Source organism: Somniosus microcephalus, chromosome 12 (genome assembly GCF_052327205.1).
Source record: "Somniosus microcephalus isolate GS21.2 chromosome 12, FLI_Smic_1.0, whole genome shotgun sequence".
Taxonomy (NCBI): Eukaryota; Metazoa; Chordata; class Chondrichthyes; order Squaliformes; family Somniosidae; genus Somniosus; species Somniosus microcephalus.
In genome coordinates this window covers 76131029-76144192 of record NC_140998.1, presented here as the reverse complement: position 1 = coordinate 76144192, position 13164 = coordinate 76131029, and the positions used below count along the sequence as shown (strand labels likewise).

At 42.3% G+C, this 13164-nt stretch overlaps 1 protein-coding gene across 2 annotated transcripts in view; it reads left to right on the top strand.

Moving 5' to 3' along the window:
* The first annotated feature begins 5187 nt into the window (after positions 1–5187).
* Positions 5188–13164, top strand: part of trim9 (tripartite motif containing 9) — a 157134-nt gene continuing 149157 nt past the window's right edge. Inside the window, exon 1 of one of the 2 annotated variants that reach the window (XM_086003164.1) lies at positions 5188–6183. In XM_086003164.1, the coding sequence (XP_085859290.1) occupies positions 5407–6183 (777 nt within the window). In that variant the 5' untranslated portion in view covers positions 5188–5406. The remainder of the gene's footprint in view (positions 6184–13164) is intronic. The other variant, XM_086003163.1, reaches the window with a different exon arrangement.

Below are 13164 nucleotides of genomic sequence, written 5' to 3'. Positions count from 1 at the left end.
TTTATCTGCAGATCATTTGCAATGTTGACTTCTTGGAAATTTTACCCATCTCCCTTAGGAAATTTAAATAAGAGGCCATGAGCAAGCAAATTGTATATTGCCTGATAAAAGAAATGGGCTCAGTGAGTCACATGGCTCACTGAGTTAGATAATTGAGTTGCACACTTTTTTGTATTTTTATAATTGGTACAGTAAACATTCATGATTATCATTGCACAAACCAGGTGCATTGTCATGTTCACAAATTTCATCAACCCACTCCCTCCCCACCACACCCCTCGCTGTATATAGACCTCCTGCATATAATATCCGTCATTGCACCCTTGTAATAGGTAAGGGGTTTTATTGTGAAGTTCACCTACCAGTCCACACATGCTGCTGCCTGCCGAAATGTAGTATGCATTACGAGAGAAAATTTTGTAGAAAGAAGATGGAATTGACTTGATTCCACGCTGATCTATCTAATCATACCCAGGGCATCTCCAGCAATGGCTTCTCTTCCCACCACTGTTACCGCCAGAGTCCCTCAAGGACCTATCCTTGGCCCCCTCCTCTTCCTTACTGCTGCCCCTTGGTGGTATCATCCACAGACATGGGGTCACCTTCCACATGCATGTTCATGACACCCAGCTCTACCTCTCCAACACCTCTTTTGATGCCTCCACTGCCCCTGTGTTGTCAGACCGCTTGTCCAACATCTAGTCTTGGATGAACCACAATTTCCTCCAGTTAAACATTGGGAAGAACAAAGTCATCATCTTTGGCCCCACCACAAACTTCCTACCTTTTCCACCAATTCCATCTGCACCCCACCCCACCCCACCCCACCCCACCCCGACCGCCCCCTAGCCACTGTCACAGGCTGAACCAGACTGTATGCAACGTTGTTGTCGGTTTGGACCCCGATCTGAGCTTCCAACCCCGTATCTTTTCCACAACAAAATGCATTCGTCACTGGACTCACGAGGAGCAGGTCTTCAGGAGGAGGTTAACGCTAATTTGTATAAGCAAATGTTGACCTGGCCTCAAAATAATGACATCAGGGTGAAACACAGATGATTGACATGTGTTCTAGGGGGTCTGGGTGCATGATTCCCAGAAAGTTTTGATTTGGACACTTTATTTTGTGAATGTTGGAGCCTACTGTAATTCTGGCTTTCAAAAGAATTCCTGGAAAAATGAGATATTTGAAATGTAAAAATAAAAGGACTTTAATAAGTGTTTACATCAACCGTTAAAATGATGGACAGAGGAATGACAAACAAACACGTTAAGTATTTGTCTACTATTATTGCTAAGTAACCTTTAGCCTATATTACACTTTTGAACCTATCAACAAGGTTAGCCAAGGATTGATGCTTCTGTATGTGAGTGCAACGAAGATTCACCAGACTGATACCTGGGACGGCAGGAATGACGTATGAGGAGAGATTGGGTCGATTGGGCTTATACTCGCTGGAGTTTAGAAGAATGAGAGGGGATCTCATTGAAACTTATAAAATTCTGACAGGACTGGACAGACTAGATGCAGGAAGGATGTTCCCGATGGCGGGGGAGTCCAGAACCAGGGGTCACAGTCTAAGGATAAGGGGTAAGCCATTTAAGACAGAGATGAGGAGGAATTTCTTCACCCAGAGAGTGGTGGAATTCTCTACCACAGAAGGCAGTTGAGGCCAATTCATTAAATATATTCAAGAAGGAGTTAGATATATTTCTTAAGGCTAAAGGGATCAAGGGATATGGGGAGAAGGCAGGGACAGGGTACTGAGTTTGGATGATCAGCCATGATCTCATTGAATGACGGAGTAGGCTCGAGGGGCCGAATGGCCTACTCCTGCTCCTATCTTCTATGTCTATGTTTTCTATGTATACTGTAGGCTAGAACTCCCATTCTTGTAAGAGCTCTCACCTACAGTATAGAGTTAGCAATCTGGGCTATTAGCACTGGGCTGCTGGAAATAAAAATTTAAAAATTACATACTGTAAGCATTAGAAAAGTAAGTGCACAAAAATGTGGTTTCCAGGAATAGGCATAGGGAACTAAATTTTGTGCTCTCAGTTTCTGTGCTCTGACCTGCCTGACTGCCTCAATACATGAATTGATTAGTAATGTCGCTCTTCATATTTCCGCATGGATGTTGGTGTGGGTTAATTCTGGGTTACTCCATGGTAACAAGAGGACCTCAATCACGTGTGCATAAACAAACTGAAAATAGCAAAATTTCAAAACATAACCAAGCCCTGCATCTCACACACAATTTAACCAAACAATCTGCATCATAAAATATAGCAGTACACTGTAACAAAATCCCAGACATGGGAATTTCAGTGTAAACTGTTTAAATTGAGTAACGTTCATCACTCTTATTTCCAAACCCTGTCAATACTCCTGCTGCAGTGACAGGAATACTCAAAGCCAATTAATATATTCACACCAAAGGACATTTCCCATATCTCAAAAAAGCGGCTGTGACTAGTCTTGATGAAAATAAACTTTCATATAAGGTAACCACTGAGCATGCCCCAGAAAGTTCCTTTGATGAAAATTAAAAGTATTTTTTAAATCTGTGTTTTAGCAGCTCCCTCGTTATATATAATTTCTTTGGATACAAACACTAAATAAAACACCTCCTATCACTGTGAATCTCAGAAACCATCAGCTCTTCTTAAGTTTGTGTACAAGTTACAAAGGAGAAAAATATTTTCTTAGCCTTCAATTCTTCTTCCAACTGATCTGATTAATTCTGACAGCTTCCAGTTGTGCCTTCTCAATGATCTGGTTGGCTCATATTGACAACTTCCAATCCCAGTAAAAAAAGATTTTTCTCTTGAAAAGCAGGGAAGTGGACGCTTAAGTTGAAAAGCTGACAGTTGGCATATATGATCAATCCTGGTTGATATATGGATAAACTTATTGTGTAATCACAGAAATCACAGAAACCCCACAGTGCAGATAGAGGCCATTTCGGCCCATCGAGCCTGCACCGACACATATCCCACCCGATCCCCATAACCCCTACACCAACACATATCCCACCCTATCCCCGTAACCCCACGTATTTAATCCCCCTAACACTAAGGATCAATTTATCATAGCCAATCAACCTAACCTGCACATCTTTGGACTGTGGGAGGAAACCGGAGCACCCGGAGTAAACCCACGCAAACACGGGGAGAATGTGCAAACTCCACACAGACAGTCGCCCGAGGCCGGATTCGAACCCGGGTCCCTGGCGCTGTGATGCAACAGTGCTAACCACTATGCCACCGTGCTGCCCATGTACATTTATGGTGCACATTGCTCACCTATAGCATCTATTTCCACAATGATTTATTTAATTCTTTGAAATCAACTAAAACATTTAGCCTAAATAAGATTCATTATCAAAAGTCTATTTCCTTGCTAACACACCTCAGTTAATACCAAAGTACCCCACAAACTCTCTTGTGGTTTTAAACTTGCAAACTAAATATCTTGTACATTTAGATTTTGGTTTCAATAACAACTTGCATGTATATACCAATGACATGGGAAACCCCTGAGGCACTTCAGATGAGAAACTGACATCAAACATTAGTAGAAGAGTCAGGTAAAATGATCCTAAGAAAATCATGTTGACAAACTTGATTGAGTTTTTGATGAGGTAACAGAGAGGGTGGATGAGGGCAGTCCAGTTGATGTGTATCTGGACTTTCAAAATGTGTTTGATAAAGTACCACATATTAAGTTTGTTAGCAAAATTGAAGCCCATGGGATAAAAGGGGCAGCAGCATGGATACAAAATTGGCTAAGGGATAGCAAACAGATAGTTATGGTGAATGGCTGTTTTTCGGACTGGAGGGAGGTATACAGTGGCATTCCCCAAGGTTTAGGAAGAGGACCACTGCTGTTTTTGATATACATTAATGACTTCCACTTGGGGGTATAGGGAACAATTTTGAAATTTGCAGATGATACACAACTTGGAAGTGTGGTAAACAGTGAGGAAGAGAGTAATAGACTTCAAGAAAACAGAGACGGGCTGGTGGAATGGACAGACACATGGCAGATGAAATTCAATGCAGAGAAATGTGAGGTGTTACATTTTGGTAGGAAGAATGAGGAGAGACCATACATATTAATGGTACAATTTTAAAGGGGGTGCAAGAAAAGAGAGACCTGGGGATACTTGTGCACAAATCTTTGAAGGTGGCAGGACAGGTTAACAAATCAGTTAATAAACAATATGGGATCCTGGGCTTTATAAATAGAGGCATAGAGTACAAAAGCCAGGAAGTTATGTTAACCCTGTATAAAACACTAGTTCGGCCCCAGCTGGAGTATTGTGTCCAATTCTGGGCACCACACTCTAGGAAGGACGTGAAGGCTTGGGAGAGGATACAGAAGAGATTTACTAGAATGGTTCCAGGGATGAGGGATTACAGTTATGTGGATAGACTGGAGAAGCTGGGGTTATTGTCCTTGGAGCAGAGAAGGCTAAGGGGAGATTTGATAGAGGTGTTTAAAAATCATAAAGGGTTTAGATAGAGTAAATAAAGAGAAACTGTTTCCAATGGCTGAAGGGTCGATAACGAGAGGGCACAGATTTAAGGTGATTGGCAAAAGAGCCAGAGATGACCTGAGGAAAAACTTTTTAACACAAGGAGTGGTTAGGATTTGGAATGTACTGCCTGATAGGGTGGTGGATACAGATTCAACAGTAGTCTTCAAAAGGGAATTGGATAAATTATTGAAGCAGAAAAAATAGCAGGGATATGGGGAAAGAGTGGGGGAGTGGGACTAACTGGGTTCCTCTGTGAAAGAGCCGGCGCAGGCTCGATGGGCCGAATGACCTCCTTCTGTGCTGTACTATTCTATGATTCTAATCGTTATACGCGGACTACATCCTCCATTCCTCTTGAAAATTCTATAATGGGAATGGTAAATGCAGAAAATATGGGAAGTGGAATATTCAACCCAATGACTTTCACGCATTTTATGAAAGCACGCGCTATGTCGATTACTGATCGTCGTGGAGAGCTGATGTACACAACCTCAAAAGTGCTATTTCCAAACCAACAACAATCACACCGCGCTCATTAAAACTTCTGCATCCTGCCATCTCTAGATACGTGAACTGCAGGGGTCCTTATGCAACCGCACAACGCTCCCAACCTTCACGAGGCGGCTGCAGTCCCGCAATGATTGGCAGCGCGAGCTGCTGACGCGGCGGGTTGGAACCTCGCCCGGATGGAGCGACCAATCGGAGTGTCGGTGGAGGGCGCGTGACGGGGGCTGGGCGGCGAGCGAGCCGATTCTTGTGCGGCGGCTGCAGGGGAAGCAGCTGCTGGTGTGCAGCACTAACCTTCAAATATCGTTGAGCTTATTTCTCGCTGAATTCAAGGAATTTTTTGCAGTTGCTCCCAATGGAGGAGATGGAGGAAGAGCTGAAATGTCCGGTGTGCGGTGCTTTTTTCCGAGAGCCCATCATTTTGCCCTGTTCCCACAACCTGTGCCTGGCTTGCGCTCGCAACATCCTGGTGCAGACGCCTGAAGCCGAGTTCCCGCAAAGCCGCGCTTCGGGCTCCGACTACGATTACCTGGACCTGGACAAGATGAGCCTGTACAGCGAAGCCGACAGCGGCTACGGTTCATACGCCGGTTTCGCGAGCGCCCCCACCACCCCGTGTCAGAGGTCCCCGAACGGCGTGCGGGTCTTCCCACCCTCGCCGGCGGTGCCTCCCCGCAACTCTTGCATCACCTGCCCGCAGTGCCACCGCAGCCTGATCCTGGACGAGCGGGGGTTGCGCGGCTTCCCCAAGAACCGCGTCCTGGAGGGCATCATCGACCGCTATCAGCAGGGCAGGGCCGTGGCTCTGAAGTGCCAGCTCTGCGAGAAGTCGCCCAAAGAAGCCACCGTCATGTGCGAGCAGTGCGACGTCTTCTACTGCGAGGCTTGCCGCCTACGGTGCCATCCTCCCCGGGGCCCGCTGGTCAAACACCGCCTGGTCCCGCCGGCCCAAGGCAGGATCTGCAGGCGGCTGAGCCCCCGCAAGATCTCCACCTGTACCGAGCACGAGTTGGAGAACCACAGCATGTACTGTGTCAACTGCAAGGCGCCGGTCTGCTACCAGTGCTTGGAGGAAGGCAAGCATGCCAGTCACGAAGTGAAAGCGCTCGGGGCCATGTGGAAACTTCATAAGGTGAGCATTAAAATGGCAGTAGTTCTTGTAGCTTCGGGCCATTTGTATATGCAAAAGCCCCATCACTTTGGTGAATCAGAATTGGCGATGGCGCCTCCACGCTCTTCCAACATCTTGAGTAACTCTTGCGTACAGCCTGGGGTGAGCGATGCCAAACCAATAAACTTGCAGACCAATGGGCATTGTAGTACACATTTAAGATTGTGTAGTGTAACCTTTTATACAATTTTCTTTTTTTCCCTATATGGCGTTTGTCTCAAAGTAGACGATGGGCATCCATATAATGCATTTTTGTTAGGTTGTTAGTTTGACGGAAGCAAGTCAAGCATCTTAAGGTTTTGCTTATTGTTTCCAAAAAATTAGCATATTCTAATTTTAACCTCTTGCAGAAGTTTAAATTATGTTGATGTACTTCTGTGGGAGCTACGTGCTTGCATTTACCAGTATGAGTTTCAAACGGCTTGTCAATTGTCATTGATGCTCCTTTTTGACGCATCTCGTTACAAATTCTGCTGCTTTGCGTCTTCTATTGACAGCATTTCAACAACGCTTAATATGCCATTTGATTTAAGTGCTCTAGCTGATTATGCTGCAGGTGGCAACAGTAGATCTCAATGGTCAGTAAAATAATGGAGGTGATTTCACTAAAAGTGGTCCTTGCCTTCATTATATTTTACTAAGTTAGCTTTGTTTAATTGTAATTTTAATTTATTTAATAGGAAACGATTTCAAAGATGGAAAGTGATCTAAATAACCAGCATGGTGAACAAGATGAGAGAAATGTGTAGTTAAATGAAATCACTCTTTCTCCTGATCATTTTGGTTAAAGGAGCTGTTTTGGTATAGGAAGATTTTTAATGTGCTGTTTTTGCCCCTTGAGAACCCTATCGGTAACTGCAATTTATGCATTGTCTAATATATTAATCTATATATACACTTTGCCCTCTGGCTACCTAGCGTTAATGCTCTTGAAGGAAATACACTAACTACAGTACCTATACTTTCAACATCCGACTACTGGCTTTTCACTTGCTGCTGGAGTTGAGATGCTTTGTAAAACTCTGTTAATGGTGTTCTGTTTATTTGATTGTCATTGGCAGTTTTTTTAAACAGATTGCTGTTGGATTTCTTTACACCGTATTTAAAAAATCTGTTCATTACACTTCCATTTGCTGTAAGGTTTATTTTTTGTTCTCTTGGTGACTCTATTTTATGCAACTTAGCAGCTGGTCTCTCATTTCCATTAGTTGCTGCTACCAACATATGCTTAGAGCACAGCAAAGCAAGTGTGGTTCTGCTTTCCCAACCCCCACTGCACCTCCATGACCCATATTGTTCACAGCCATCAGCTGTAAGCTAATGAGAAGAATCTCATTTTCTCTTTCCATTCTTGGCAGCTTTGTGGAGATTAGTCTCATTCCATCAGCCTCCTGTTGCTATTCATTTCACACAGTATAGGCTAGAACACAATCGCTCCCTACTATTAGGCAGCACAAAGTAAGCAGGCTTTGATAAATATTTCCGTTATCAAAAGTATCTCTTCCAGTTTCAGTACTGGGTATTTCTATTGTTTTATTGCAATTTCAATGTATTGATACATTGTTAAAACTTAGATAATACTGTAGCACCATTTATTGACTCTTGTCATTTTCAGTAGTAAGTTTGTAAGTGTTTCAGTGATGATGCTAATTAGAATGAAACCAGCTGCATTTATGTATGATGTAAAAAGAAACGATGCAATATTTCTTTCAGCCATCGTGTGAATTGAAATTTTTAAACATGCCTGCTTCTATTCATTAAATTTTGGCTCTGAGCATTTTATTGGACTTCAAAACCTGATCTGTTAAGTTTTATTCAGAGATGGTATAACCATACCTTTGCATAATGGTAGCTGCTGTAGATATTTAAGATTCTGAATAATTTATTGATATTTTCAGTACTGTTTTTTGTGAGAGTTTAAGCAAGGTGTCATATCTATCACTTTCTCTAGACCAGGCAACTATAATTGTTTCAATAGCAAAATAATTTAGTTTATTGTAATGATGACTGAGGAGCTTGGGCATAGTGCATTGGCTTTTTAACCTGTTTTCTTGCTAGTATATAAGAGTCCAGCATTAATTACTAGAAACCCCAAATTCCAGCAGTGCCATTGGAATGGAGGTGGAACAGGACTTCTGCCTGACTTGAGGTCGGGGCACTGACCCATGATCGTAAATTGCAGGGTCATCTAATTTAAATACTGAGATGTGTTCAGACTGTGTAAATACAGCCTGCAATGTCGCAGATACGCTGGAGGAGTGTTGATTAATATTGCTAGAGAGCCTAGCTTGGAGCTGTTGCCTCTGTGCGAGGAGTTAGAGTTCTAAATGCAGAGCCTCTGTTTTACAGCTTTTATTAGCAGGAATGATGCTCACAGACAATACACCCGCTGATGCAAAGGTTGCGGAGACCTCGTATTTGCTGAGTGTGGTCGCAGGGCGATTAGTCCTCTGGGTCTTCCCTCCCTTCCTTACATGGTTGCTCTTTTTATGCTCCGCTAAAAGGCTGTTATATTGTCCCTTCTCCATGACCTTCACTCTTGATTATACACCAACTTGCATCAGCTCAGAGTGGATTTCATAACAAAAGCTGTCCTTGTACAGAAAATGGTAAACATATAGAGATATCTATTTGATCAGAACCACCCAATGCTATCTTGTATTACAACAACCTGAACAGGATTTGAGCTGATTTATTGACATTCTATTGATGATACACGTTTCAACATATTAAGTTTAACTTGGATCAAGTGCAATTGTGGTAAAATAATGGGACTCAAGGCGGATAAATCACCTGGACCTGATGGCTTACATCCTAGGGTCTTGAGGGAAGTGGCGGTAGGGATTGTGGATGCATTAGTAATAATTTTCCAAAACTCCCTGGACTCGGCAAAGGTCCTGGCAGACTGGAAAACTGCTAATGTAACACCCTTATTTAAAAAGGGCAGTAGACAGAAGGCTGGAAACTATAGACCGGTTAGCCTAACATCTGTGGTAGGTAAAATTTTGGAGTCCATTATTAAGGAGACAGTAACAGGACATTTGGATAATCATCATTTAATAGGACAAAGTCAGCATGGTTTTATGAAGGGGATGTCATGTTTGACAAATTTGCTGGAGTTCTTTGAGGAAGTAACATATAGGGTGGATAAAGGGGAACCAGTGGACGTAGTGTATTTAGACTTCCAAAAGGCATTTGACAAGGTGCCACACAAGATAATTGCTTAAGATAAAAAATCACGGGATTGGGGGTAATATTCTGGCATGGATAGAGGATTGGCTATCTAACAGAAGGCAGAGAGTTGGGATAAATGGTTCATTCTCAGACTGGCAATCAGTAACTAGTGGTGTTCCGCAGGGGTCAGTGCTGGGTCCCCAACTCTTTACAATCTATATTAACGATTTGGAGGAGGGGACCGAGTGTAACATATCAAAGTTTGCAGATGATACTAAGATGGGAGGGAAAGTAGTGAGTGAGGAGGACATAAAAAACCTGCAAATGGACATAGACAGGCTAAGTAAGTGGGCAGAGATTTGGCAGATGGAATACAATACTGGAAAGTGTGAGGTTATGCACTTTGGCAGGAAAAATCGTAGAGCAAGTTATTATCTTAATGGCAAGAAACTGGAAAGTACTGAAGTACAAAGGGATCTGGGGGTCCTGGTGCACGAATCTCAAAAGGTTAGTATGCAGGTGCAGCAAGTGATTAAGAAGGCCAATGGAATGTTGGCTTTCATTGCTAGGGGGATAGAATATAAAAATAGGGAGGTATTGCTTCAGTTGTACAAGGTATTGGTGAGACCGCACCTGGAATACTGCATACAGTTTTGGTGTCCATACTTAAGAAAAGACATACTTGCTCTCGAGTCAGTACAAAGAAGGTTCACTCGGTTAATCCCGGGGATGAGGGGATGGACATATGAGGAGAGGTTGAGTAGATTGGGACTCTACTCATTGGAGTTCAGAAGAATGAGAGGCGATCTTATTGAAACATATAAGGTTGTGAAGGGGTTGGATCGGGTGGATGCGGGGAAGATGTTCCCGATGATGGGTGAAACTAGAACTAGGGGGCATAGCCTTAGAATAAGGGGCTGCTCTTTCAAAACTGAGATGAGGAGGAACTACTTCACTGAGGGTGGTAGGTCCATGGAATATGCTGCCCCAAAAAGCTGTAGAAGCTACATTATTACATAAATTTAAAACAGAAATAGACAGTTTCCTAGAAGTAAAGGGAATTAAGGGTTACGGGGAGTGGGCAGGAATTTGGACATGAGTCTAGGTTCGGATCGGTCATGGCCCTGTGGGTAGCGGAGCGGGCCCAGGGGCCGTGTAGCCTGATCCTGCTCCTATTTCGTGTGTCTAATTCTGTTAGATTCAGGAGCTGGTTCTGTGATAGTAGATTGGCGGTTAGGATCAGATCAGCCATGATCTTATTGAATGGCGGAGCAGGCTCGAGGGGCCGATTGGCCTACTCCTGCTCCTATTTCTTATGTTCTTAAATGGCAGAATTTCTGGGCCAGCAGCTTTGTCCTTTGTTAGCCTGTCACTTCCACATATGCAGCAATTTGGGGGAGGGTGCATCTTCTGTCAGCAGCCAGTTCTACTGGAACTTAAGGGTGCATTTTAGAAAGTGTGTAGCTCCTGAATCTGACCTGAGTTTTGTCCAGTACACCAGAACACTTTTACTTTTACACCAAAAAAAGACGTTTGAGCCAAAAAAGACATTTTGAGCCATATGATTTTAGTTTAACTTGGAAATTATTTCCCAATACTTAGTATTATTTCAATTTAGTTGCTACTTCTACCAAAGTCCCATCCGTCAGCTCGGCAGCAACAATGGGACTAAAAAAATTGAGATAAATGTAGGATAATACATTGTATTTTGCTCCTAATTTGTAAAAGCAGTTCTGTCATTTATTCAAGTTTAAATTAAATGTGCTAACCTGCTTAAGTTTCTCATTACTCGACTGAAAAATTATTCTAATGTACTATATGAAATGGATGGCTAAAAGAGCTATAGGGGAAGTGTTTTCAATGCAAAGTTTTTTTTTCTCGGGCCATTTTGGATGCCCACCAGTACTGATTCAGAGAGCAGATATATAAGCATCTCGTGAATCAGCATTTAAGATGTGGTCGGAGCTGGGAGAAGTCTAATTTTTTGTCTTGCACATGAGCTTGGTGAAAGAGATGAGAGTGTATTGGGGTGACATTTTATTTGCTTTCTCTTCACAATCTCCCCCCACCCCCCCAAAAAGGCAAGTGGCTTCCCAAAGCCAAACATCAAAGGTTTCTTTAACTTTTTTTGTACTGAATTCCTTTTAGAGTACCACTGGGCTTGGGTTCTTGCACCAATACTTTTCCCCCCACAATGGTTTATGAACACTACTGAAAATTATTGTAGACTGTTATGCTGAATGCATAAAGGAAATGGGCCATATGGTGTGTCTATTGCATGTTTAATTTGAAATAAATTAACCTTTGAAAAATGCTCAAACACAAGGAAATGTCAAATTGTGCACAAAGACCATTTATAGAGTTAGCATGTTACTGAGGACTAAACGCCCAGAGAGAATCATGGCAACTCTCTTTGTGCACATTGGTGTCCTGTACTTTGGGAATACTGGCATTCTCCAGCATCATAGAATAATGCTATCCCTTGTTTCATACATCTAATGTTGGCAGCATTAGTGCTGTAATTTGTTTGCTTTTTTAATGGGCATTCCATTAGTTCAAAGTTTGTAAACATGGGGTAAGTTGCATTCTGTTGGACTGTTGTGAATAAATGATAGTTGAGAGGATAGTGTTCATACTGTACAACAGATTGTGATCAATGTAATCCATCAGATTGATGTAACATTGCTTTGTCTATTTAATTAAATGTCCTTAAACAAGTGAAGTTTCAGTTGGGATGCAAGGTGTAGAAGGAAAAGTTGCCCTTTTGATTTTTAAGCTTGAATATTGGGCAAATTTTAGTCTGAGGTTCTGATTGCTGAACAGCTTAAGGCAGTGAGTAGGTAACACCTACAGAGCAGAAAGTACCAGGTTTTCTCTACGATGTGTTGACTTGGCTAATTTCAACCATGACAATGATGGGAATGCTTTTGTTAGCCTTGGCACCCCTGAGTTAGGGTGTGCAAAATTGGCCAATGTTCCAGCTCTTGATTACTATCAAATGACCCCTGCTGGAAGTGTGCATGTGTGAATACTGGATGAGGACATGTTCAGGCTCAAAGATGATGGGTCCACATTGAATAGCGTGATAATCAAATCAAAATCAAATCAACTTTTATTGTCATTGTTAGTGCACAAGTGCAGTACAACGAAATGTAGGTTTGCGGCTCCCGAGAGTGTACATTTAGATTAAGACATTTAAACATTCAGCATACATTTGGCTTGTAATACATTAACATAAACATAACCATAATAAAGTGCATTGGCAGATGTGCAGGCTTTAGAGTTTATTTGTGGAGTTCAGTAGGATGACAGCCCTGGGAAAGAAGCTGTTCCTAAATCTGGTCACTATTTAGGTATGTGCGTGAAGTATAGCCACTTTGACAAGTCAGCAGATGGAAATTGGAGCCTGTGGAACTATATTGTAGCAATGAGTCTATGCCTTTGAGAGGAGTGGGCGGATGGGGAGTGTGACAGTCAAGTTTTAGAAGTCCGTCTTGTTGACAGAATAAACTATTAAAGAACGATGAACTGCTGCACATAATTTGATCAAGTTTTTAGAATTCTTGACCCCAGTTACAATTTAAAGCCTTTGGAATTCACATTTCTTCTAGTTCTGTATTTGGTAATACTTAAGTGTTAATGTTCATAGTTATGGAATTGTAACTATATATATTTTATTTGTGATATATATCTAGCTATATCTTGAAAAATACAAGCAGATCTCCTATGAGTTTGCTGCGCAAGCTATGAATTCAGAACCACTGACAG